Source organism: Lissotriton vulgaris, chromosome 9 (genome assembly GCF_964263255.1).
Source record: "Lissotriton vulgaris chromosome 9, aLisVul1.2, whole genome shotgun sequence".
Lineage (NCBI taxonomy): Eukaryota > Metazoa > Chordata > Amphibia > Caudata > Salamandridae > Lissotriton > Lissotriton vulgaris.
The window spans coordinates 528,249,006-528,276,916 of NC_141697.1; the positions used below are offsets into that span (position 1 = coordinate 528,249,006).

General features: G+C 51.7%; 1 protein-coding gene across 3 annotated transcripts in view; it reads right to left on the reverse strand.

Annotated features, from left to right (window-relative positions):
• The window catches only part of RAB4B (RAB4B, member RAS oncogene family), a 237,689-nt gene that overhangs the window by 23,855 nt on the left and 185,923 nt on the right, over nt 1-27,911 (reverse strand). For all 3 annotated transcript variants that reach the window (XR_015299958.1, XR_015299957.1, XM_086938008.1), the window contains exon 6: nt 6,193-6,288. Coding sequence is in view for 1 of the 3 variants with exons in the window: in XM_086938008.1 (XP_086794134.1) it covers nt 6,193-6,288 (96 nt within the window). In the remaining 2 variants the exon portion in view is untranslated. The remainder of the gene's footprint in view (nt 1-6,192; nt 6,289-27,911) is intronic.

Below are 27,911 nucleotides of genomic sequence, written 5' to 3' on the forward strand. Positions count from 1 at the left end.
GCCTCAACTGTCGCCGGTCAATCTCCAAGGATGGAGGTGGAGACTGGACAGGTTCGGGTGGAGGACTGTCTCCTGTTGCTGTGACAGAAGGTCCTCCTGAAGAGGCAGACGAACCGGGGGGGGATCGACTGACATACTGAGTAGCTCGGGAAACCAGTACCTTCGTGCCCAGCCCGGAGCCACAAGGATGACTTGGGTACGGTCGCGTTTGATCTTCTTCAGCACTCTGGGCAGAAGTGGCATAGGCGGAAAGGTGTACAACAGACCGCAACTCCACTCGCGACGAAAAGCGTCTCCAAGCGAGTGCCGCCGTGGAAATTCCAACACGCAGAACTGACGACATTGAGCGTTCTCTTCGGTGGCGAATAAATCTAACCATGGCTCTCCCCACTGCTGAAAGAGGCCTTGCACCACGTCAGAGTTCTGACGCCATTCGTGATCCATCATGCACCGGCGGCTGAGTTCGTCTGCCCTGGCGTTCAGAGAACCTGCCAGGTGTTGAACCACCAGGGTCACACCCTGACATTCCAGCCACTGCCAGAGGCGCAGAGCCTCCTGGCAGAGGGTCCACGACCCCACCCCACCCTGTTTGTTGCAGTACCACATGGCGGTGGTGTTGTCCGTGAACACTTGCACTACACACCCCCGGACACAGGGGTGGAATACCTTCAGTGCTAGACGAATCGCCCGCAGCTCCAAAAGGTTGATATGGAGCCTTGACTCCGCCAGAGGCCTCTGATCTCCGCCTCTCCCATGTGGCCTCCCAAGTCCTGGAAGGACGCGTCCGTCACAACTATGTGCTCCGGTTGGGGAAGGGAGAGGGATCTGCCGCTGACCCAATCGAGGTCCATGAGCCACCACTGCAGCTGTCTCGCAGTGCTCTCCGAGATCAGGACATGGTCGAACAGGTTGCCCTGATGCTGGGCCCACTGAAACTTCAGATCCCACTGCAGAGCCCGCATCCGCCAACGGGCGTGATGCACCAGAAGGATGCAGGAAGCCATCAGCCCCAGAAGCCGCAGCGTCAACCTGACCGAGACTCAGGATAAAGGCTGAAAGATCGTAATCAGAGCCTGTATATCCCAAACCCGCTGTTCGGGGGGATAAACCCGAAACTGCGTCGAGTCGAGAACCGCCCGATGAAAAGGAACTTCTGAGAGGGGCACAGGTGTGACTTCGGCACATTGATGGAGAACCCCAGCTGGTGCAGGAGGTCTGCCGTTGTCTGGAGGTGGCTGACGAATGTCTGGGGCGAGCCCGCCTTCAACAACTTGTCGTCGAGGTAGGGGGAAGACTGAAACCCCTAACCTGCGCAGATGAGCTGCGACCACCGCCATCACTTTCGTGAACACCCGTGGGGCGCTGGTAAGGCCGAAGGGGAGCACGGTAAACTGAAAGTGCTCGTGGCCTACCGTGAACCGCAGGTAGCGCCGGTGGGCCGGCGGGACGGGGATGTGGAAATAAGCGTCCTGCAAGCCCAACGCTACCATCCAGTCTCCTGGGTCCAGGGCAGCTAAGACCTGAGCCAGTGTCAGCATTTTGAACTTCTCCTTCCAGAGTAAGCCGTTGACGGTCCGTAGATCCAAGATAGGGCGTAGGCCCCCTTTGCTCTTCTTGGGTACCAGAAAGTAGTGGGAGTAGCAACGACACCCTACTTCAGGCCCAGGAACGCGCTCGATGGCCCCCTTGGCCAAGAGGGCCGTAACTTCCTCCTGCAGAAGCCGCATATGATCCCCCGATACGCGGTGGTATTGCGGTGGCATGGCTTGAGGGGTCGTCTCGAAGGGGAGGGAGTAGCCCCTTCGGACGATTTGCAGCACCCACCTGTCCGTTGTGACAGTGCGCCAGTGGAAGTGGTGATGGCGAACCCTGCCCCCCACTGGCGTCACATGGGCCTGAAAGCACGGACTAGGAGGGTTTTGAGGCGGATGCTGCGGGGAAAGGTGTGGACTGGCCTCGCCGTTGTCCCCGACCGCCTCCACAGCGATTTCCACGGTCGCCACCGCATTGGATGTTAGTCTGCGGTGCGTGGCTGGCAGCACGTGAGGGGGCGCCCCTTCCTTGGCAACGAAAGGAGCAAAAGGCACCCGTTTGCTGGCACGGGCCGAGAGGCCAAAGGACTTGGCCGTAGCCCTGGTGTCCTCAAAGTGCTCAAGCGCATTGTCTGCCTTGTCGCCAAAGAGGCGACGGCCATGAAACGGCATGTCCATGAGAGTATTCCGGACATCCGTTGAAAAGTTGGCGGACCTCAACCAGGCGTGGCGACGAATCGCCACCGTCGTTGCCATCGCTCTGCCCAGTGAGTCGGTGGTATCCAGCCCACAACGGATGGAGAAACGTGCCGCATCTCGACCTTCCGCAAAGGCTTGGGCGAGTTTAGCCTTGACCTCCGCCAGGCATTGTGGCAGCACGTCCGCGAACGTGTCCCACAGGGAGTGGGGTGTAACGGCCCAAGGGGCATGCGGTGTTGGAAGACCGCAGTCCCAAACTAAGGGAGGAGAATATTTTCTTTCCATAATTCTCATACCTCTTGGATTCCCGATCAGGCGGAGCCGACGGGAATGCGGTCTGGGAATTAGAGGCCTGGATGACCAGGCTCTCGTTGGTGGGGTGGGTGAACAGGAAACAAGGGTCGCCGGGGGCCGGGCGGTGGCGTCTGGCTATGTTCCTATCTACTGGCTGGCCTGTAGCGGGCCTGGACCAAGTGCCCAAAAGAACGTCAGTCAAGGCCTCATTAAACGGCAGCAGAGGCTCTGTTGAGCTTGACTGCGGTTTAAGGACCTCAGTCAGGAGGTTAGTCCTCACAGCCGCGACAGGGAGCTCAAGGCCCAAGGCCTCAGCTGCCCGCGTCAACACTACACTGAAGGTTGCCACCTCCTCCGAAGCCACGCTAGGAGGTGAGACAAAACCAGTGTCTGGCGAAGTGTCCAGACCACTGGCATCCCCAAGTCCACCTGTCCAGTCCTCCTGGGACTGACACTCACGTGTCAGAGGGTCCTCAGACACCTCCCAATACTCATCACCCATCTCCTGATAATCAGGGTTGTCAAATGATGGGACCGGTTCATTGAAGTAAAACTCCCCAAGCGGCGGCGAGAGCGGCGCCCAGCGGCGCCAGTACGAGGCCGGAATTGGGTCGAGGGAGGTATTGGGGACAGCGCCGCCCGAGGACGGCGCCGGAGGTGACACCTGTGGAATCGGCGCCGGTGAAGTCGTCAGGTCGACCGGCGACTATCCGGATCCAGAAGCGTATCCGGTGGGGCCCTGCGGCGCTGGGGCCAAAGCACCCGGCAGCTACGGGGCCGAAGCACCCGACCCGCTAGGGCCCCCAGACGGGTCCGAAGGCGCTGCGGAGCCAGTCGGAGGAGAGAGGGACCTCATGGCCATGAGGAAGAGCTCGATCTCCTCCGGCGTCGCTTGCTGCCCAGGGACCAGAGGGTATGGAGCAGGTCGCGACGCCCGCGACTCCGATGGAGCCACGTGGGCGGAGTCACCCCGAACCCCCTGCCGCACGTGCGAGTGTCGGGGGAGAGTCGAAAGAGCGATGACGTCTCTTCGACTTCTTGTGCTTACCCGACGACGACTTCGACCAGGAGGAGTGATGTCAACTCCCGGAGCTATGATGGCTCCGCCCCGCGACCAGTCCCTCTACCTCTGTCCGGAACGGGACCTATCATAGTGCAGGGCCGACTGCCGGAGCTCGAGCCGCTTGCGGGACAGCTCCCGCCTAGCTTTCGAGGTTAAGGCCCGACAGTCGGAGCAGGTCTTGTCGTCATGATCGACGCAGAGACAGTGGAGGCACAGACGGTGAGGGTCGGTGACCGACATCAGTCGGTCGCAGTCCCCACAAGGCTTAAAACCTGGCATCCCTATCGGCACCGATCGGAGTCGAAGACTCGAAGAAAAGATCAAAAGATCTCAAAAAAGTTAGTCAAAAAGTGACTACGGTACCACTTTTTCCGGATCTGTGCTGCTGGCGCGGAAAAAAGAACTGACTTCAGCACGCGGAGGCGGCGTCTAAGTACTCCGACGTGGAGCCGCAGACGACGCCTACTGACGCGCAAGGGTACTGCTACGCAAAAATTTGCAGATCCAGTCTGACGCCTGGGGATATTCTAAGGTAAGGAATCTAATACTAACCCGTTTCTTTCAGATTTCTAAATCACACTTGCAGCCCTTAGCGGCACTCTCGCTAGAGGTAGAAAGTTGCCTGGATGAAGTCCTCTCTGTCATAAGCCAACTTCAGAAGCAGTAATCACTGTTATACTTAAACCTGGGAAAAGACCCCACAAAATGCTGCTCGTAGTGCCCCATCTCCCTTTGCTAAACGTTTTACGAGTATCCTGGCCGCCCACCTCAACCCATTCATGCAGGGCCTGGTTTCATACCAAAGCAAAGATGCTGGGACAATACCAAATGGTTGCTACATCTCATAGATAAAGCATCCCGCTCCCACATACCCACGCTCCTCATATCTAGCAAAACTGAAAATGCGTTCAACACGGTACACTGGCCTTTTCCTTAGGCACGACCTCAGCTCAGTGGAGCTCGCTCTCAAAAATGTGTGCAGTGAAGCTACTCTGGCCTGTAGCCAAGGTGAGATTTCACAGGCTTTTGTGATATATAGAGGCTCTCTTCAAGGCTGCCCTCTGCTTGCTCTCAGCCACATACACATTCTTGAACAATTCAGCGGACAGTAACAAATCATCAGCAAAAAGATGATGGGAGGAGAAACTAGAACAAATCCTCACTTCCCCAAAAATTCATATCCTCTGCAAGGCACGGATCTCCTCCTTCAGTGCAGCAGGCAAAAAAGCACTGCTTAAATTAATGCATTATGGGTACTATACCCCTGAGAGGGTGGCGAAATGGAGGCTTGGCAGCAAAAAAAGGACTGCTGGTGCAAATGTGGCAAACAAGGTACACTGACACCTGCACTGGGGCAGCCCAGAAATTAAGCGATACTTGGACGACATCTTGAGTGACGTTAGTGAGATTTTTTTTTTTTATAGAGATCCCAGCTCTTCCCGGCTACATCCTGCTGGGTCTCCAAATTGTATTAACCAACCACACCCACAAACCCAGACTGACTGCATCGACTCTGGAACGTTATTCGTAAGGAAAACCTTACAGCATCAATTGATAACAAACTGCCACCTTTTACAAAATGTGGGGTTCATGCTCCCAATTTCTCTCATGAGACTCTTGCGAACTCTTGCCTGAAATATCTCCAGGCTCACACAGCTGGAGCCCAAACCCACCCAACAGGACGGAGAAGACCAGCCTGAACTTAACACACAAGTTACTTACCTTCGGTAACAATATATCTGTAAGAAAAACTGGGGGTGACGTCGCAGGCTCCGCCGGAGCCGCGGGGGTGGCACCTCCCACACCCTCAGCCGCGACAGGAAGTCGAAGAGCGACAATGGTTCTTCGACTTCTTGGAATGCTTCGACTTGCCTGAACCCAAGTGCGAAGACTTCGATCCAGAAGAATGATGGTGACGACTCCGCGACCGGTCTCTCGACCTCCCACGGGACCGGGACGGGAGCGGACTGCCGGACTTAAAGCAACTTTCGGGACCGCTCCCGCAAAGTCTTGGGCGCCATGGCCCGGCAGTCGGGGCACGACTTGCGGTCGTGCCCCAGGCAGTAGAGAGACACGCGGTATGCGTCAGTCACCGACATCATTCTGGGACAGTCCCCACAGTTCTTGAAATCGGGCATCCCTACGACACAAGGAGTCGATCGACTCGAAAAGAGGAGTTAAAAGGCCTCAAAAACTTGCTCTTCCTGGATCTGCGCTTGCTGGTGCGGAAGAAATAACTGGCGTCAGCACGAGTGGACATGTCTAAGTAGCTGCAGCAACGTCATTCCGGTGCCAACGACGCACACGGAGCCGCACGACGACGCCTACCGACGCGCATGGGTACTGCTGACGAAGAACTTTCTGGATCCAGTCTGACGCCTGGGGGTAATTCTAAGGTAAGGAATCTATCACTACGTGTTTCTTTCAGATACCATGTGTTGCCCAATCCAGAGACCATGTCTACCAACCAGTGGATTAGAAAACACAAGTTTGCCATGGGATAGGACAAGGCAAAAATAACAGTCCCACACTTAATTGATCACATAGGTGGTTACACGTCCCTCCCAGTGGTGGGAACAGACCCGGAGAGAGTATCATACGTACCAGATTCAATTTTAGTCAATATAGTCCTTGCACATTTTAAAAAGGCTTCTTCTACGTTTTCGCCACTCAAAGCGCTAGTCTCCAAAAACATCAATTCTGCAAAGCAAAGAACAGAGTTTAAAGTAAGAAAACTGAATATATCTGTTACATCTTTGGCGTAAATCCTGCCAGCAGCAGTCATGGGATTAGAAAGATAGAGCAAGAGAAATCATTACAATATGGTTTTGGAAGTTTGAATGTTTATGGTATTTGCACAGCTTGAACCTAACCAAAGGGCAGTGGAGCCATTGAGCGAGACCAGGGCAGGTATACAGTCAACAAGTACTATGAGAGAATAATTGATTTGGGGGACAGGACTGTACTGTTACTGCATTGAGAAGTACCGTTTTTTTTTTACTTTTTATTTAATCAATATAACTAGAATAGACAAAATTCAAGCAGCGCCACTGAACTAGAGTACAGTGTAAAAAAACAAACAGTACACTTTTTACAGTATCCTCCTCTACAGTACAATATAACATGAGCACATTATGTAGGAGATCACTTCAAACTGTAGATTAGTGAAACAGAAAGAGATCATAAAGCAAGAAACCCCTGGTATGCCAGGGTATAATTGGCCACATCATTCGTTACCAGATTCTGTGCCTTTCACACTGAAGTGTTCCTCTGCAGGAGACATACCGGTTCATACATGGTTGCTACCCATGCATTCAAATCTCTTGAAACTTTTCATCATTTATTCTACGTTTCATGTGCACCTCCTCCGCCACATCCTTTTCCAAGCATTCCACAGGCGGAGCCCCCCCCCACTCCAACCATATGATCGCTACTCGCCTCCTAGGCAACACCAAGTCCAGCTGCATGAAGTCATTCTCTTCCTCTTGGGCCTCACCATGTTCCCCAACAGAAACAAGCATTGGAAATGCAATAGGTCTCGCATTAGGAAAGTTTGAGCTATTGGTATTGCAAATGACACTTTCTATTTATGTGTTGGTTTTGAAAGTAGCAAAATTAATAGCTTCGTCAGTTACAATGTCAATAGTGTTAACTTTTGCAAATGTGACACCTATAGCATTTGTAATGCAATGTGTGTTGTATTTACGTGACTTAGATGTCTTGATTTTACAAATAACAATGGCTTTTAATTTTGGAAATAATAAATACTTAAATAAAAGTTATTGTAATTTATAATGGCAATAGCTTAAACGTTTGTAAATAACTTTTGTGAAGTTTATGTTCAGTGTATTTTATTGTGACGAAAATCCAAGAACATTGCATTTGCACCTACACACACACAGAGCCACACACACACACATATAGATGTGGTAGTGGTGGATCTGGGGGATATGGTGGTGGTGGTGATGGTGGATGTGGTGGTGATGGTGGTGGATGAGGGGGTGGATGTGGTGGTGGTGTTGGAGGTGGTGGATGTGGTGGTGATGTGGTGGATGTGGTGGTTGTGGATGTGGATGTGGTGAAAGTGGTGGTGGATGTGGTGGTGGAAGTGATGATGGTGGGTGTGGTGGATGTGGTGGTGGTGGATGAGGTGGTGGGGGTCGTGGTGGAAGTGGTGGATGTGGTGGGTGCGGTGGTGGTGGAAGTGGTGGATGTGGTGGTGGTGGTGGATGTGGCGGTGGTGGATGTGGTGGTGGATGTGGTGGATGTGGTGGTGGTGGATGCGTGGATGTGGTGATGGTGGATGCCATGGTGGTGGTGGATGCGGTGGTGGTGGTAGTGGTGGATGTGGTGGTGGTTGTAGTGGATGTGGTGGTGGATGTAGTGGTGGTGGATGTGGTGGTGGTGGATGCGGTGGTGGTGGATGCGGTGGTGGTGGATGCGGTGGATGTGGCGGTGGATGTCATGATGGATGTGGAGGTGATGGTGGATGTGATGGTGGATGTGGTGGTGGATGTGGTGGTGGATGTGGTGGTGGATGTGGTGGTGGATGTGGTGGTAGATGTGGTGGTAGATGTGGTGGTGATGGTGGATGTGGTGGATGCGGTGGTGGTGGATGCGGTGGATGTGGTGGATGCGGTGGTGATGGTGGTGGATGCGGTGGTGGTGGATGTCATGGTGGATGTGATGGTGGAGGTGGTGATGGTGGAGGTGGTGGTGGTGGATGTGGTGGTGGTGGATGTGGTGGTGGTGGATGTGGTGGTGGTGGATGTGGTGGTGGATGTGGCGGTGGTGGGTGTGGTGGATGTGGCGGTGGTGAATGTCATGTTGGATGTGGAGGTGATGGTGGATGTGGAGGTGATGGTGGATGTGGAGGTGATGGTGGATGTGGAGGTGATGGTGGATGTGGAGGTGATGGTGGATGTGGAGGTGATGGTGGATGTGGTGGTGGATGTGGTGGTGGTGGTGGTGGTGGTGGTGGTGGATGTGGTGGTGATGGTGGATGTGGTGGTGATGGTGGATGTGGTGGTGATGGTGGATGTGGTGGTGATGGTGGATGAGGTGGTGATGGTGGATGTGGTGGTGGATGCGATGATGGTGGATGCAGTGGTGGTGGTGGATGCGGTGGTGGTGGTGGATGCGGTGGTGGTGGTAGTGGTGGATGCGGTGGTGGTGGTAGTGGTGGATGGGGTGGTGGTTGTAGTGGATGTGGTGGTGGATGCGGTGGTGGTGGATGCGGTGGTGGTGGATGCGGTGGTGGTGTATGTGGTGGTGGATGTGGCGGTGGATGTCATGGTGGATGTGGTGGTGGTGGTGGATGTGATGGTGGCTGTGGTGGATGTGATGGTGGCTGTGGTGGTGATGGTGGATGTGGATGCAGTGGTGGTGGATGCGGTGGGGTGGTGGTTGTGGTGGTGGATGATGTGGTGGTGGATGCGGTGGATGTGGTGATGGTGGATGCGGTGGTGGTGGTAGTGGTGGTTGTAGTGGATGTGGTGGTGGATGTAGTGGTGGTGGGTGTGGTGGTGGTGGTGGTGGTGGGTGTGGTGGTGGTGGTGGATGCGGTGGTGGATGCGGTGGTGGTGGATGCGGTGGTGGTGGATGTGGCGGTGGATGTCATGGTGGATGTGGAGGTGATGGTGGATGTGGAGGTGATGGTGGATGTGGATGTGGTGGTGGTGGTGGTGATGGTGGATGTGGTGGTGGATGTGGTGGTGGATGTGGTGCTGGATGCGGTGGTGGTGGATGCGGTGGTGGTGGATGCGGTGGTGGTGGATGCGGTGGTGGCGGTGGATGCGGTGGTGACGGTGGATGCGGTGGTGACGGTGGATGCGGTGGTCGTGGTGGATGGGGTGGTGGTTGTGGTGGATGTGGTGGTGGATGTAGTGGTGGTTGGTGTGGTGGTGGTGGATGCGGTGGTGGTGGATGATGTGGTGGTGGATGTAGAGGTGATGGTGGATGTGATGGTGGATGTGGTGGTGGTGGATGTGATGGTGATGGTGGATGTGGTGATGGTGGATGCAGTGGTGGTGGTGGATGCGGTGGTGGATGGGGTGGTGGTTGTGGATGTAGTGGTGGTGGGTGTGGTGGATGTGGTGGTGGTGGGCGCACCTACACACACACAGAGCCACACACACACACACACATATATATAGATGTGGTAGTGGTGGATCTGGGGGATATGGTGGTGGTGGATGTGGTAGTGGTGTTGATGGTGGATGTGGTGGTGATGGTGGTGGATGAGGGGTGGATGTGGTGGTGGTGGTGGATGTGGAGGTGGTGGATGTGGTGGTGATGTGGTGGTTGAGTATGTGGTGGTGATGTGGTGGTTGTGGATGTGGTGAAAGTGGTGGTGGATGTGGTGGTGGAAGTGATGGTGGTGGGTGTGGTGGTGGAAGTGATGGTGGTGGGTGTGGTGGTGGATGAGGTGGTGGATGAGGTGGTGGATGAGGTGGTGGATGAGGTGGTGGATGAGGTGGTGGATGAGGTGGTGGATGTGGTGGTGGTAGTGGATGTGATGGTGGATGTGGTGGTGATGGTGGATGTGGTGGTGATAGTGGATGCGGTGGATGTGGTGGTGGTGGATGCGGTGGTGGTGGATGGGGTGGTGGTTGTGGTGGATGTGGAGGTGATGGTGGATGTGGAGGTGATGGTGGATGTGGTGATGGTGGATGTGGTGGTGATGGTGGATGTGGTGATGGTGGATGGTGGATGTGGTGATGGTGGATGGTGGATGTGATGGTGGATGTGGTGGTGGATGTGGTGGTGGATGTGGTGGTGGATGTGGCGGTGGTGGATGTGGCGGTGGTGGATGTGGCGGTGGTGGATGTGGCGGTGGTGGTGGATGTGGCGGTGGATGTCATGGTGGATGGGGAGGTGATGGTGGATGTGAAGGTGGTGGTAGATGTGGTGGTGGATGTGGTGGTGATGGTGGATGCGGTGGATGTGGTGGTGGTGGATGTGATGATGGTGGATGCGGTGGTGGATGTGATGATGGTGGTGGTGGGTGTGGTGGTGGTGGTGGATGGGGTGGTGGTTGTAGTGGATGTGGATGTAGTGGTGGTGGGTGTGGTGGTGGTGGATGCGATGGTGGTGTATGTGGTGTATGTGGCGGTGGATGTGGTGGTGGATGTGGTGGTGGATGTGGTGGTGGTGGTGGATGTGATGGTGCATGTGGTGGTGGTGGTGGATGTGGTGGTGATGGTAGATGTGATGGTAGATGTGGTGGTGGATGCGGTGGATGCAGTGGTGGTGGATGCGGTGGATGCAGTGGTGGTGGATGCGGTGGATGCAGTGGTGGTGGATGCGGGGTGGTTGTGGTGGATGTGGTGGTGGTTGTGGTGGATGTGGTGGTGATGGTGGATGTGGTGGATGCGGTGGATGTGATGATGGTGGATGGGGTGGTGGTGGTAGTGGTGGATGGGGTGTTATGTTATGTTATTTATGTATAGCGCGCGGCTACTCAAAAAGAGTGTCCCGGCGCTTTTTGGAAAAGGAGGGCTGCAACACAATAACATAACACCGTTAAAAAGAAAAGGACAGAAGGCCGAACGAACACATACAGGAAAAACAGGCTACTGGGTAAACAGCCAGGTTTTAAGGCCTTTTCTAAAGGCAAGTAGGCTGGTAGCTCCCCGCAGAGTGAGCGGCAGAGAGTTCCACAACTGTGGCGCCAGTAGTCCAAAAGAGCGGCCTCCCAGACGAGCTCTCTTCACACGCGGAACAACCGCCAGAAACAGAGATTCCGACCTCAAAGACCGAGTCGGTTGATAGAAGACCAGTCTCTTTTGAAGATACTTTGCTCCCACCGCGTGGAGAGCTTTATAGGTGGTGGTTGTAGTGGTGGTGGTGGATGCGGTGGTGGTGGTGGTGGATGCGGTGGTGGTGGATGTGGTGGTGGTGTACGTGGTGTATGTGGTGGTGGTGGATGTGGCGGTGGATGTGATGGTGGATGTGGCGGTGGATGTGGTGGTGATGGTGGATGTGGTGGTGGATGCGGTGGATGTGGTGGTGGTGGATGCGGTGGTGGTGGTGGATGGGGTGGTGGATGCGGTGGTGGTGGTGGATGTGGTGGTGATGTTGGATGTGGTGGTGGATGTGGTGGTGATGGTGGATGTGGTGGTGATGGTGGATGTGGTGGTGGTGGATGTGCTGGTGGTGGATGTGGTGGTGGTGGATGTGGTGGTGGTGGATGTGGTGGTGGTGGATGTGGTGGTGGTGGATGTGGTGGTGGTGGATGTGGTGGTGGTGGATGTGGTGGTGGTGGATGTGGTGGTGGTGGATGCGGTGGTGGTGGTGGTGGTGGTTGTAGTGGATGTGGTGGTGGATGTGGTGATGGGTGTGGTGGTGGTGGATGCGGTGGTGGTGGATGAGGTGGTGGTGGATGAGGTGGTGGTGGATGTGGTGGTGGTGGATGTGGCGGTGGATGTCATGGTGGATGTGGAGGTGATGGTGATGGTGGATGTGGTGGTGATGGTGGATGTGGTGGTGGATGCGGTGGATGTGGTGATGGTGGATGTGGTGATCATGGTGGATGGGGTGGTGGTTGTGGTGGATGTAGTGGTGGTGGGTGTGGTGGATGCGGTGGTGGTGGATGTGGTGGTGGTGGATGTGGTGGTGGATGTGGCAGTGGATGTGGCAGTGGATGTCATGGTGGATGTGGAGGTGATGGATGTGATGGTGGATGTGGTGGTGGTGGATGTGATGGTGGATGTGGTGGTGATGGTGGATGTGGTGGTGGTGGATGAGGTGGATGTGGTGATGGTGGTGGTGGATGGGGTGGTGGTTGTGGTGGATGTGGTGGTGGATGTGGTGGATGTGGTGGTGGTGGTGGGTGCACTTACACACACACACACACACATATAGATGTGGTAGTGGTGGATCTGGGGGATATGGTGGTGGTGGATGTGGTGGTGGATGTGGTAGTGGTGGTGGATGTGGTAGTGGTGTTGATGGTGGATGTGGTGGTGATGGTGGTGGATGAGGGGGGTGGATGTGGTGGTGGATGTGGAGGTGGTGGTGATGTGGTGGATGTGGGGGTGGTGGATGTGGGGGTGGTGGATGTGGTGGTTGTGGTGAAAGTGGTGGTGGATGTGGTGGTGGATGTGGTGGTGGAAGTGATGGGGGTGGGTGTGGTGGATGTGGTGGTGGTGGTGGATGCGGTGGTGGATGTGGTGGTGGATGTGGTGGTGGATGCGGTGGATGTGGTGATGGTGGATGCGGTGGTGACAGTGGATGCGGTGGTCGTGGTGGATGGGGTGGTGGTTGTGGTGGATGCAGTGGTGGAGGGTGTGGTGGTGGAGGGCGTGGTGGTGGTGGATGCGGTGGTGGATGTGGTGGTGGATGTGGTGGTGGATGCGGTGGTGGATGCGGTGGATGTGGTGATGGTGGATGCGGTGGTGACAGTGGATGCGGTGGTCGTGGTGGATGGGGTGGTGGTTGTGGTGGATGCAGTGGTGGAGGGTGTGGTGGTGGAGGGTGTGGTGGTGGTGGATGCGGTGGTGGTGGATGCGGTGGTGGTGGATGTGGTGGTGGTGGATGTGGTGGTGGTGGATGCGGTGGTGGTGGATGCGGTGGTGGTGGTGGTGGATGGGGTGGTGGTTGTGGTGGATGTAGGGGTGGTGGGTGTGGTGGATGTGGTGGTGGTGGTGGGTGCACCTACACACACAGAGCCACACACACACACACACATAGATATGGTAGTGGTGGATCTGGGGGATATGGTGGTGGTGGATGTGGTGGTGGATGTGGTGGTGGATGTGGTAGTGGTGTTGATGGTGGATGTGGGGGTGATGGTGGTGGATGAGGGGGTGGATGTAGTGGTGGATGTGGAGGTGGTGGATGTGGTGGTGATGTGGTGAATGTGGGGGTGGTGGATGTGGGGGTGGTGGATGTGGTGGTTGTGGTGAAAGTGGTGGTGGATGTGGTGGTGGAAGTGATGGTGGTGGATGTGGTGGTGGATGTGGTGGTGGAAGTGATGGTGGTGGGTGTGGTGGATGTGGTGGTGGTGGATGCGGTGGTGGATGAGGTGGTGGATGTGGTGGTGGATGTGGTGGTGGTGGATGTGGTGAATGTGGTGGTGTATGCGGTGAATGTGGTGGTGGATGTGGTGGTGGTGGAAGTGGTGGTGGATGTGGTGGTGGTGGATGTGGTGGTGGTGGTGGATGCGGTGAATGTGGTGGTGGATGTGGTGGTGGTGGAAGTGGTGGTGGATGTGGTGGTGGTGGTGGTGGATGTGGTGGTGGATGTGGCGGTGGATGTGGTGGTGGTGGTGATGGTGGATGTGGTGGTGGATGTGGTGGTGGATGTGGTGGTGGATGTGGTGGTGGTGGATGCAGTGGATGTGGTGATGGTGGATGCGGTGGTGGTGGTGGATGCGGTGGTGGTTGTAGTGGATGTGGTGGTGGATGTAGTGGTGGTGGGTGTGGTGGTGGTGGTGGATGCAGTGGTGGTGGATGTGGTGGTGGTGGATGTTGTGGATGTGGTGGTGGTGGATGTGGTGGTGGTGGATGTGGTGGTGGTGGATGTGGTGGTGGTGGATGTGGAGGTGATGGTGGATGTGGGGGTGGTGGATGTGGGGGTGGTGGATGTGGTGGTTGTGGTGAAAGTGGTGGTGGATGTGGTGGTGGATGTGGTGGTGGAAGTGATGGGGGTGGGTGTGGTGGATGTGGTGGTGGTGGTGGATGCGGTGGTGGATGTGGTGGTGGATGTGGTGGTGGATGCGGTGGTGGATGTGGTGATGGTGGATGCGGTGGTGACAGTGGATGCGGTGGTCGTGGTGGATGGGGTGGTGGTTGTGGTGGATGCAGTGGTGGAGGGTGTGGTGGTGGAGGGCGTGGTGGTGGTGGATGCGGTGGTGGATGTGGTGGTGGATGTGGTGGTGGATGCGGTGGATGTGGTGATGGTGGATGCGGTGGTGACAGTGGATGCGGTGGTCGTGGTGGATGGGGTGGTGGTTGTGGTGGATGTAGGGGTGGTGGGTGTGGTGGATGTGGTGGTGGTGGTGGGTGCACCTACACACACACACACAGAGCCACACACACACACACACATAGATATGGTAGTGGTGGATCTGGGGGATATGGTGGTGGTGGATGTGGTGGTGGATGTGGTGGTGGATGTGGTGTTGATGGTGGATGTGGGGGTGATGGTGGTGGATGAGGGGGTGGATGTGGTGGTGGATGTGGAGGTGGTGGATGTGGTGGTGATGTGGTGAATGTGGGGGTGGTGGATGTGGGGGTGGTGGATGTGGTGGTTGTGGTGAAAGTGGTGGTGGATGTGGTGGTGGAAGTGATGGTGGTGGATGTGGTGGTGGATGTGGTGGTGGAAGTGATGGTGGTGGGTGTGGTGGATGTGGTGGTGGTGGATGCGGTGGTGGATGAGGTGGTGGATGTGGTGGTGGATGTGGTGGTGGTGGATGTGGTGAATGTGGTGGTGGATGCGGTGAATGTGGTGGTGGATGTGGTGGTGGTGGAAGTGGTGGTGGATGTGGTGGTGGTGGATGTGGTGGTGGTGGTGGATGCGGTGAATGTGGTGGTGGATGTGGTGGTGGTGGAAGTGGTGGTGGATGTGGTGGTGGTGGTGGTGGATGTGGTGGTGGATGTGGCGGTGGATGTGGAGGTGGTGGTGGATGTGGTGGTGATGGTGGATGTGGTGGTGGATGTGGTGGTGGATGTGGTGGTGGTGGATGCAGTGGATGTGGTGATGGTGGATGCGGTGGTGGTGGTGGATGCGGTGGTGGTTGTAGTGGATGTGGTGGTGGATGTAGTGGTGGTGGGTGTGGTGGTGGATGCAGTGGTGGTGGATGTGGTGGTGGTGGATGTTGTGGATGTGGTGGTGGTGGATGTGGAGGTGATGGTGGATGTGGTGGTGGTGGATGTGATGGTGGATGTGGTGGTGATGGTGGATGTGGTGGTGGATGCGGTGGTGGATGTGGTGGTGGATGCGGTGGTGGATGTCATGGTGGATGTGTGCCTAGAAGCGCTATACCTCCCATCATATAGGTCAACATGTTTCTGCGAATGGTGATAAATAGCACGTTCTAGTCTGCTCTACCTGCATGTATGGTTCATCCCATTGAATTTTTTATTAATATAAGTTTTATTTTTTTTTAAAACGATTAAACCAAGACCAGGGTGCAATGTGTTAAAAGTGCATAACGGCACAATCACATTACAGAGGCCATATGACTTTTAGAGACACGTTTCCCCGTGTAACAGTCCTTGCAATGTGCAATCTGAGACAGAAAACTATTTTTCCCATGTCAATTCTGCTGTACCGTTGTAAAAAAAATGGACTTTGACACTGTAGTCTTAAATGTGTGAAGGTAGTGCGTTTTAAGTTCCGCTGTTTCAAAAAATGTGCATTATGGAACCAAATTTATTTCACTGCAACGACAGACAACGGGTCGATCTATCGACAGACAATAGTATGTAATTGACGTGGGTAAACGTGGCTGGTCGTCGCCTTTTTTACATGCATCTCCATGTAGAATTAAGAAAATGATATCACCTGGGAGGCACACCACTCTCCAACCGAGGATTACATACGTTCAGACCATCTGGTAGAAAGCGCTATATAAATGCAGCAAATCACCAAATCTTCAGCAAAGCACAGGGGAAGCATTTCAGGTTCTTGCTGGGCAACATAAAGAGCACGAGCTGTTCGCCCATCCCCCTTCAAGCAGGACTAGCGACCAGAGCCTCCCTCGAGGCGCTTTACTTAACACTCACAGCTCAAGAACACGATTGAATGTATTCAGATAAGATGCTCGGGTGGTGATAGGCAGATGCATCACGCCTGTCATCGTGACTCAATCACAAAATAAAAACAGACGGAGGGCATTGCTGTGGGGAGGGGGGAGGAGAAATGCGACATGGCGGGCAGGGGAGGGGGCGGAGCGGGGAGAGGGTGTTAAGCTGCAGGGGCCTTTGAAGTGAAGCTAAGCTTCACTTCAAAGGTGTGGGAGGAGTGCGGCTGAGGGAACAGACGGCGATATGGTGATGTGCACGCGCATTTTAGGTCAATGCGCAAGCTCATTGACCTAAAAACCACAGGCACAGCACCAAATCGCCAAGTTGGGTAAAGTCTGTTTAAGCCCCTATAGAGCTTCGCCAGCTATGCGCATGCGCACAGCAGGCGAGCCCTAAAAACGGAGGCATAAGGACTCCCTGCAATGCCGTGGTGAGCACAAACCTACCTACTGCCATGGTGAGCACAAACCTACCTACCACCAGCGTCCAATAAGCGGGTTCCTGCGGGCATCCCCAGGCCAAATGGTTAAAATCATCCCACACTTGGCTACAGCCTGGACATGCAGATGTTCTATCTGGAAACATATGGCTCAGCGCCAACGATGGTGTGTATGTATGGTGAAGAAAGTTCAAATGAATCAGCTTGCAACGCGGATTACTAGAAACAGTCTTTAGCAAGGCACACACTTGTGCCCATTTCTCCCCAGACAGCAGCTCCCCTAGGTCCTGCTGCCATGCTTCCCTGACCCGCAAGGGTCGACATGCTATGTCAGCTACCATGGTTTTGTATAGCAGCGACACGAGGTGTCCAACAGGACAACATGACCCTGAGGGTGCCAGACACAGGAGGCACCGCAGAAAATGTCCAAGTCTGCCGGGCATTATTAGCCAGGTCCACGTAATACAGAAATTTCCATGTATCCACTTCAAACTCTTTCTGTGCACCCTCGAAGGAGATGATTAAATTCTCCTTTGGGTACAGAGCACCCTGTAAGTTGCAGCAGCCTTCCCACCATGACTGATAGGGATCCTTGCACCACTCCGGCGTATGGAGGCCAATATGTCCTATCAGCAACTCTTGATGAACTGGTGCTCTACTAAGGACTTACCATCACCATCCTTTACAACACCAGAACTGTCTGCCGGACCACAAAGGAGGTTCGCTGAAATACTAGACCTCTCCATTAACAATACAGGAAGAGTCTCTCCTCCCAACATTTGTTTCTCGCAATTACTTTCTGTGGCCAGCTATCTGGTTGCATGTTGCTATGTGCCTGTAAAATAGCAATACTCTAGCCTTGACACTTCGTACCCGCCCTGCTCATCAAGGTGTCTCTGGCCAACCTTCTGCTCCTTCCTGTCCATAGAAGCTATGTAAGCAAGGAATCCAGCTGTTTGCATACTCTGGAGGGCAGGGGGTTCGAGAGCGTTCTGTATTGTGTAAAGACAACAGGGGAGGAGCACCATTGTGGAAACCGCTATCCTTCCCATAAGCAATAACGGTAACTCATTCCAACATTTTACTGAGGACCACAGTGAGACCAGTACCCTGCTCATATTATATTGCAGCGGATTCTTCTTCGAAAGGGTGACCAGGATTCCCGGGTGACCAGGATTCCCAGGTAACAAAAACAACCCAACGGATGTATGACATCACAACGCATGCTTTTACATCGCAAGTTTTACAACGCATGCCTTTACAACGCATAGTGTTGAGGAGTGCTGGATAGTGAATAGTTTAATTTACTATTCCAACTCCAGTCCCCGTGGATAGTAGGGAAGGTGTTGGATAGTAAATTAAATCTATTCCCTATCCTAGAGCGCCCCCCAGTGCAATGCGTTGTAATGGTTTAGATTGTAAAAGTTGTGATGTAAAAGCACTGCGTGGTAAAAGTTGCGTTGTAAAGGATGTTTCCCCAACCCAACACTTACTTGTGCCCCAAATCCGGCAGAATATCGTTCGGAATACCAACCAACGCGGCCAACGTGAACGTCAACGAATTCCTATGATTTACACAGTCCCAAACTCAGCCAATATGTGCTAAACCTTTGCTCTTTGCACATGCCACTGCATTTTGTGCGGGAAGGCACCTGCACCGCTACAGGACCTGGTTACTCGGTATGAGCCTGCGCGCGCCCTGCGATCTTCTGGCTCAGGGCTACTGAAGGTCCCCAAAGTAAAAAAAGCGCGTATGGGGGGTAGGTCCTTCAGGTACTTGGTTGCCAAGAGCTGGAATGCTCTTCCAAATGAACTGCGCCTGGAGCTCTCTGAGCCCAGATTCAGGAAGAAACTTAAAACATATCTGTACACCCGGTAGGAAGCGTCCGCTGCTGGTTGAGGTAACTCTGCCACCAACACTCACCATAGCGCGGGGACACGCCGGTGTGCGTAACCAGGCGCTTTATAAATTTCCCTTATTATTATTATTATTAAACCTCCCAAAGTGATTCCTTAGGCACTCCGAGGTAAAATAATGCATCATCTGCGTAAAGCGACACAAGATGATGCGTCTCTCCCAGCTCTATGCCCCATCGAGACAGTTCCTGATGAACCAGGATCGCCATAGGATTTATAGCCAGTGCAAACAATGAGGGCGACACCGGTCACTCACAAATCCCAACGGAGTGCATGTGCCTCAACCTCACCTTCACGCTCTGGTATGCGAATTGTAGGGTTCTTTAAGAAGTCTTTACCTTTTTCCTAAACTGGAGCCAGAAGTTCTTCCAGAACTTTGGTACAAAGATAGACAATGCCTTCTGCATTCTTTTTTACAGTCTCCTATCTTATAATGCCCTGGCTACTGCGGATGCATAGAGCCAACAGAAATGGAGAGCTTGTCTGCAAGGCAAGCATGAGTGCTGTCTGTGATGACTAAATAATACAGCCAGTTTTAAGGGCAGCCAATGACCTCAAACGCCTGCAGCTCCAACATTTTTATATGGAGACCGGACGCTGCCGGAGACCAGAGTCCTCTGATTTCCACCTATCCAGGTGACCACAACAGCCCAGGAGTGATGCATCTGTCATCACCATTAGATCCGGTTGGGGAAGGGAGAGGGTTGGGGAAGGGAGAGGGATCTGCCACTGACCCAATCACGGTTCGTTAGTTACCACGGAAGGTCTTTTGTAGTTCCCTCCGAGATCTGGATTATGTGTGAAAGATTCCATGGATACTGAACCCACTAGGCCTTCAGGTCCCACTGCAGAACTTGCATATGCCAGCAGGCATGTGACATCAGCAGGATGCAGGAGGCCTTGAGACCCAAGAGCCTCAGAGTCAGTCTCACAGAAATCCTGGATAGAGGTTGAAACCTAAAAATCATAGCCTGAATGTACTGGACTCGCCACTTCGGAGAATAGCCCTGACTTTGCACCGCGTCCAGAACAGCTCTAATAAAAGGGAGTGTCTCAGAGTGGATCAGGTGCGACTTCGGCATGTTGATAGTGAATCCCAGCAAGTGCAGGAGTTTTACCGTAGTCTCAAGGTGGTTGTAAACTATCTAGGGCGAGCCCGCCTTTAATAGCCAGTCGTCGACGTAGGTTAAGACTGAAATCCTGACCTCCGCAGATCAGCTGAGACCACACTCATCACCTTGGTGAACACCTGAGAGACCTGGTAAGGGCGAAAGGTAGCAGAGTAGACTGAAAGTGTTCTTGGCTGACTGAACTGCAGATTGTGTCTGTAGGCCGGCAGGACGGGGATGTGAAAATATGTGTCCTGCAAGTCAATCGCTACTATCCAATCTCCCTGGGTCTAGGGCAGACAAACATTGAGCGAGCATGAGCATTCTGAACTTCTACTTTTTCCACGAAAAGGTTAAAAAGGTGCAGATCGAGGATAGGATAAAGACCTCCGTCTCTCCTTGGCTCCAGGAAGTAGCAGGAATAACAACCACGACATACTTCTGATGCAGGCACCTTCTCTATGGCTCCCTTGCCAAAAAAGCCAGCACTTCTTGACAGAGCAAGTAGAGGTACTCCGCCATCCAATTGTAAGTGGGTGGCATGGGTGGTGGGCTTGTCCCAAAGAGAAGGGAGTAACCTTTTGAACTATCTGAAGTACCCAACGGCTTATTATTACAGACTGCCAGTGGGGGAGGTAATGGCGTATCCTGCCTTTCACTGGATGTCCATGATGGTCTGAGGGCAGACTAAAGAGGATTGGAGGCAGCGTCTGCCAACGGGGTGGTGGACAGGCCCGATCACTGGCTGCCTGTCCCACAAGGTCTCTGGGACCCGTGCGCTTGCTCACAAAAAGATTGGGAAGATTGCTGGCCATGGTGACAGGGAGGGAATAGGCACATTAGTCCAGACAGCTAAACTGCTACTTGCTCAGGCAGCAGCATAAACCAAATATTCACAGCTGCGTGGAGAGGAAGCATTATTTTTTGGGAAGCACACGACTTCTGCCCAATCCAAATATGTACTCCTGTCCACCAACATGTGGGTGGAACCAAAGCCCTCTCTATTACTCTTGAAAGGTCTTTTTAGGTTAATCACATAAGGTCCTCCCAGCCAGACCTAAAAACGAACGTATATTTACTAAACGGGACCAGATACCAGATGAAATAATGGCTCAAAGAGAACCAGAAGATGCTACTACATATTGGGTCCAAAATGGCAATGCATTATCTAGTTCACAAAGAGATATAGTGTGAAAAACCAAAATATCGGTAGTGCAAAAGCTGTATTGAGCACACTGATCATAAGGTCTTGCAGTTCAGATGAGTGATTTCAGATGACAGTGTGGGCAACCCAGATTTCTACAAAAGGTTCCTCCTACACCCGAATCAATGATAGGACAGAGTTTAGCAGTAATGCCATGATACACCAAGGTCTATGTCCTAATTTATTAGTAGATCATAGTGTAAGAAGAGGTCAGTGAGTGTCAATGGGTACTGCAGCTCCAGCTACGAAACCCCAATAGCATAGCACCCAAAAGTGTATTGGGGATTCCAAATCACTGAAGGGGGTGGATTAATCTTGCCAACAGGGAAATAGGTATTCTCCACTAAATGGGTGTCTAATATACTCCTGTCTGAGTTCTGCTGCTAGCAAACAATTTACGGAACATTTCTCTGCACTAGTAGACATCCAAATAGGAGCACTTTAGGGTGTCAGACAATGGAATCTTGCAGTTGGCTCTCAAAAGTGTTAAAATATGTAGGGATACATATCTCAGTTAAGGTTGGTAAATTTTACAGTGATGTTTTCAGCCAATTCTTATTTGGTTCAGAAAGCAGTGATATAGGAGCTCGCAGTCAAAGACAGAAGAGGGTTCTGTGATCTTCTTCAGGCTCATTCAATGTTCACAACTGGGTCATGGTTATATGTGTCCCGGCTACCGGACTGTAAGGCAAATGGGTGTAGAGGTTTGGAAAGGGGATTCAGGCTGAGGGAGCCGAGCTGGCAGACCCTCTTACTCTCAAGTCCTTCAATGCACCAACATTTCTGGATACAGTGTAACTCAGTCCCAGGCCAGTTATGGTACAGATCCCAGAAGAAACTAGAGCCATCTCATTCTTTTTGTTCACATGGCCTGACAGCTCCTCTTCACGCTCAGCAGTCCAGTGTCCTCTGATTCTCAGCCTCATCCTAGTCTCGGAGAGAAAAGCAACCCCAAAATTCCTTGCAGCAACGGTCCAGTTAGCTGTGAAGCTTGTCCAGAAGCCTTATATTTACAAATTACCGCCTGCAGAGCTGATTGCATATCTAGTGACAAAGTGAAGGCCTATTTGATACCATAGAAAGTTAGACCTTGTCTCAGGCCCCTAATATAATATTACATCACATACCACAACTACAACAGTGGAAACATGGTGTCCACTTTAAAAATAGAGGCAACACCCCATGGGAACACCATAAGAGGCCACAAAGGAAGCCGGTTACTGCATTCGAGGCTTTTTTGCCATTTGTGCTCACAACCACAAGCAAGGGAGGACTAATGGTTAAAGCAGGATTATAACTTTTTCAACAACCCTGGTCACCCTGAGAATAAGTGTTGGACGAAGGCCTATCGATGGCTGACAGGGTCAATGGGGAAATGTGGAAAACTAACAGGAAGAGTGTTACCTAATGCTGCGTGTGCTCAGTACAGAAGAGTGTTCTCACTGTAGGTATCTAAACACAAATCAGAGAAATGCTAGCAGTTTTTATTAGAGTACCATCCCCTCTGCTTATTAAAAATGATTTAAACATGTTGACACCAATATAAGGGACAGGATGATATTTTGTATTGCCTATGTTTTTACCGCAATTTCTTCAGGACTCAAGGGTAGGGTAATAAAGAGAATGTCGTCTACCTCATGATTGCACCTGTACCTACAGTTGTTACTCGGACCAAGTCACTCTGACTAGCTACTGGTGTAATATTTAGAGGAATCCTCCCCTGGGTAGAGCTCACATTTAAGCAGAATTAGAGTCATAAGAGTGCATTAACAAGCTTCACCATGCAATCTACGATATTGTTCCTCCTGGGGGGAGTGGGAGAATCTGAGAGCCTTGTGAAAATCAAACTACTGAATTCAACACTTTGTCCATTTTGTTTTGAAACTTTTATTTTAACCCCTGGCTGGGGACATTACCGAACCTACTAACTACCCATAGCTGTGCCTTCCATCTTCACAGGGCACCTTAGTCAAAGGTTGCAGCTAATGTCTCAAGCACCAAAGCGTGACTTTTTGTAGAGGTCCACCTATTTAGCTCTGTGAGTGCCTATGTCCTGATTTCACGGCACATCCACCAACTCTCTTTTTGCCCATTTAGGTAATTTACTAACACAGCACCTACCCAACATACGCTGCTTGCAGACTCCCCCACCTTTTATGAAACTCATTCACCTCTTACCTATGCTTCTAATGACTCTTGGTACTCCCACATAGGATCTCTGACTTCTGTTGACAGCTTACAGTGGGTATTTTGCACCAAAGTCTGGTCTATGAATTGTTTTATTTTGTTTCATAGAAGTATTTGTGAATTCCTTATATGAAATCTAGTTACTATGCATCCTGCAGCAACATATGCATTGTTCTTTTTTGCATGTTGTGATGGCCTGGAGTTTTTCTTTTACTCTGCAGGTAGGTGCTGACTCACTTGTCTTTTTAGAATCTTGCCTCTACTATGAATTGTTTAACTTTGTGACTGGGATTATTGCATCCGCGCTAAAATTGGCTGAGGAGCCATAGGAATTACAGGCAGGTAAAAATGTAATTATACAACTTCACAAGGCCAATCATTTTTTAAAAAGTCTCTTAGTTTCATTTCTGCATCCCGCACGATCCAAGAAGATTCTAAGAATCTATTTGTAAGGTACAAGGCTCAGGAATCTAAAACTGTACAGATTTAACAGTCATATGCCATAGAAGGAATATGCTACTTACCAGTATGCATCTGTTCTTGGCATGTAGGGCTGCTGACATTCATATCTGTGCATAGATCGCCGCCTAGTGTTGGGTCCGGTTGATTGCATGTTGTTGTCCTGGAAGAGTCTTCGAGGTATCACGAGATAGGTGGCTCCTCCCTTGGACAACAGTGCGCATGGGCATCCTCTCCATCCTCAGATTGTTTTTCGCCATTGTGGCAGAGATGGAGTATAGCACAGTAAGAGATGTCCATGTGAAGCATGAATGCTCCGGCTGCGACAGGCACCTGGGAGGTGGGTGGGCGATATGAATGTCATCAGCCCTACATGCCAAGAACAGATGCATACTGGTAAGTAGCATATTCCGTTCAAGGCATGTGGGCTGCTGAATTCATATCTGTGCATAGAATGTATAGCAGTATCTCCCTTAGCGGTGGCTACCTGTGTCAGTCGCAGCAGTTTGGAAAAGAGTTTTGAGAACAGCCTGTCCTACAGCAGCTTGCGGTTTTGAATGTGCATCTACACAATAGTGTTTGGTAAATGTATGTATGGTTGACCATGTGGCTGCTCTACAAATTAAGTGTAAAGGAATATTTCCTAGGAAAGCCATGGATGCCCCTATTTTGCGTGTAGAATGCGCCCTAGGGGGAACTGTTAAGGTGCGTTTTGCTTTTAAATAACATATCTGAATGCACTTAATGATCCATCTGGCTATACCGGATTTTGAAATGGGATTGCCTTTGTGTTGCGGTGCGAAAGCAACAAACAATTGTTTTGTTTTTCGAAATGCCTTAGTTCTGTCTATGTAGTATAGAAGAGCTCTTTTGATATCTAGAGTATGCAAGGCCCTTTCAGCTACTGTTTGTGGATTCTGAAAGAACACTGGCAGTTCGATCGTTTGATTTATGTGGAAATGGGATACCACCTTTGGCATGAATTTAGGGTTTGTTCTGAGAACTACCCTATTTGAATGTATTTGGAGGAATGGCTCTTGAATAGTTAGGGCTTGAAGCTCGCTAACTCTTCGAAGCGAAGTAATGGCAATAAGGAAAATCACCTTCCAAGTAAGAAATTGTATTTCGCATGAGTGTAGTGGTTCAAAAGGTGGTCCCATAAGTCTGGTTAGAACAACGTTTAGATTCCAGACTGGTGAAGGTGGGTGTCTTGGAGGAATTACGCGTTTGAGTCCTTCCATAAACGCTTTAATTGCTGGCACCCTAAAAAGTGAAAGGTGTTGCCTGTTTTGAAGATATGCTGCTAACGCAGCTAGATGTATCCTGATGGATGAATAGGCAAAATTGCAGCGTTGTAGGTGCAAGAGATAGCAAATGATGTTTTGAGTAGAAGCATCAAGTGGGTTTATATTATTGTTTCTGCAGTAAATGACGAAACGTTTCCACTTAGCTGCATAACATGCCCTGGTAGTGGGTTTTCTTGCCTCCTTTATAATGTTCATACAGTCTGGAGGCAAGTTTAGGAATCCAAACTCTAGGATTTCAGGAGCCAGATCGCCAGGTTCAGCTGTTGCGGATCTGGATGTTGGATTTCTCCATGGCTCTGAGTTAGAAGATTGGGTGCGAGTCTCAGTCTTTGATGAGGCACCACTGACAGTTCTAGGAACGTTGTGTACCATGGTTGCCTCGCCCATGTGGGAGCAACTAGGATTAGCATCAGTGAATGTTGTCGTAGCTTACGTGCCACTAGCGGTATTAATGGAGCTGGGGAAAAAGCGTACGCAAATTTGCCTGACCAGTACATCCATATCGCATTGCCTTGCGACTGTGGATGTGGGTACCTGGCGGCAAAGTACTGGTATTTCGCGTTTTCGCTTGTGGCAAACAGGTCTATCTCAGGGTGTCCCCACTGCCGGAAGAATGGCTGGAGCACTTTGGGGTGAATCTCCCATTCGTGCATTTGTTGACTGTGCCTGCTGAGCAGGTCGGCTACTTGATTGTCCTTGCCCGGGAGGCGCTATGCCATAAGAAAAATGTTCCTTTAAATGGCCCACTTCCACATAGCTTCAGCTAGGTGCGACAGCTGTGGGGAGTGTGTTCCTCCCTGTTTCTGAATGTAATACATAGCTGTCATGTTGTCCGTCCGGATCAACACGGTTTTGTTGCATAAGTGTGTCTTGAAAGCTTTCAGAGCTAGAAAGATAGCCATCAGCTCCAGAAGGTTGATGTGCATCTTCTTTTGTTGTACAGTCCAGAGTCCCTGTACTGTGTAGTGTAGTACATGGGCTCCCCATCCTAGTAGGGATGCGTCGGCGGTTAAGACTATTTGTGGGACAGGCTCTTGGAACAGTCGTCCCTTGCAAAGGTTTTGTGGATTCCACCAATGCAGAAAGTTGTATGCTTGACTGGTCACCAACACTAGGTCGTTTAATTGCCCTTGAGCCTGGTTCCACTGCCGTGCTAAGCACTCTTGGAGAGGACGCATGTGTAGTCTCGCAAGAGGGACTATGAATATGCACAAGGCCATCATGCCTATTAGTCGCATGAACACTCGAGCTGGTACTGAGTGTTGGGGCCTGAATTTTTGGATCAATGCTTGCATGCTGTTGATATGTGCTGCATTGGGGTATGCTTTTGCTGCCAGTGTATCTATAGTTGCTCCCAGGTATTGCTGTACATGGGAGGGTTGCAGATGTGACTTTGGGTAGTTTAGCGAGAAGCCTAAACTGAGCAAGAGATGGATGGTTTTTGACATGTGGTTGGCACACTGCTGGGCCGATGGCGCTTGTATTAGCCAATCGTCCAGATATGGGTACACATGGATGTGTTGCCTCCTGAGATGTGCCGCCACTGTAGCTAGACATTTGGTGAAGACGCGTGGAGGTGTTGTGACACCAAATGGTAGCACTTTGAACTGGTAGTGCTGACCTTGTATGGTGAACCAGAGATACTTTCTGTGAGCAAGGTGTATTGGTATGTGAAAGTATGCGTCATTGAGGTCTAGAGTTGCTAGGAAGTCTCCCTTGCGGAGCAATGGTAAAACTTGCTGGAGAGTGAGCATATGAAAATGCTCTGACAAAATGTACAGGTTGAGGGGCCTGAGGTCCAATATCGGTCTGGGAGACCCGTCCTTCTTTGGAATTAGGAAGTATAGGGAGAATACTCCTGTTCCCTGATGTTGTAGTGGGACTGGTTCTATGGCCCCCTTTTGCAGCATACTGATGACCTCTTGCTGCAGTAGTGTTATATGTTCCTGTGACATTGGACGGTGCACGGGTGGTATGTTGGGTGGGGTTGAGGTGAGTTCTAGGCAATAGCCATGTTGGATAATTTGCCTGACCCATTCGTCTGTTGTGATATTTAACCAGATTGGCAGAAACTGTTGAAGTCTTCCCCCGACCGGTGTTATATGGTCTGGGGGTAGTGCCAAGAAGTCACTGTTTGGTGTTAGTGGAGGATCTATTTGCATTGCCTTCACGACCCCTTCCTTTGATGTTATTGCCCCTGTATCCACCCCTGTTGGTGTTTTTGTTGTACGTGGATTGCATGTTTGTTTTGTAGGTGGAGGATTGCTGTGATGTATTACTTCTGGCTCCTCCTCTATAATTGGCGCGACGAAAGGAGCCCCGGTGTTGTTGGGACTGGAGAGCTCCCATGGACGTTGCTGTTTCTGCATCCTTTTTCATTTTGTGCAGAATTGAGTCAACTGCTGGACCAAATAAAAAGTCTGGGTTGATAGGCTGATTAAGAATAGTGGATTGGACTTCATTCTTAAAACCTGATATGCGAAGCCATGCGTGGCGCCTTAGCAGTACGCTTGTATTGATTGATCTGGTAGCTGTATCAGCCGCGTCTAGGGCACATTTAATTGAGGCATTGGTGATGAGCTTCCCTTCTTGTATCAGTTCATCTGCCTGCTGTTTATAAGGGTCAGGTAAGTGTTGGAGAATTTCTTCTAAGCTGTCATAATGCGCCCTGTCATACCTGGCCAGCAAGGCCTGTGCATTGGCGATTCTCCAAAAGTTTGCTGCTTGAGCTGCTACTCTTTTGCCTGATGCCTCAAAGATTTGTGACTCTGTCTGGAGGAGCAGCCTCTCCGGTAGTCTGGGAGTTAGCCCTCTTACGTGCATTGGACACCACTAGGGAGTCCAGGGGCAGCTGGCCTTTTATGTATGTATGGTCGACAGGTGCAGCCCTATATTTCTTTTCAATTCTAGGGTTAATGGCCCGTGCCCTAGCAGTGTCTTTAGAAATGT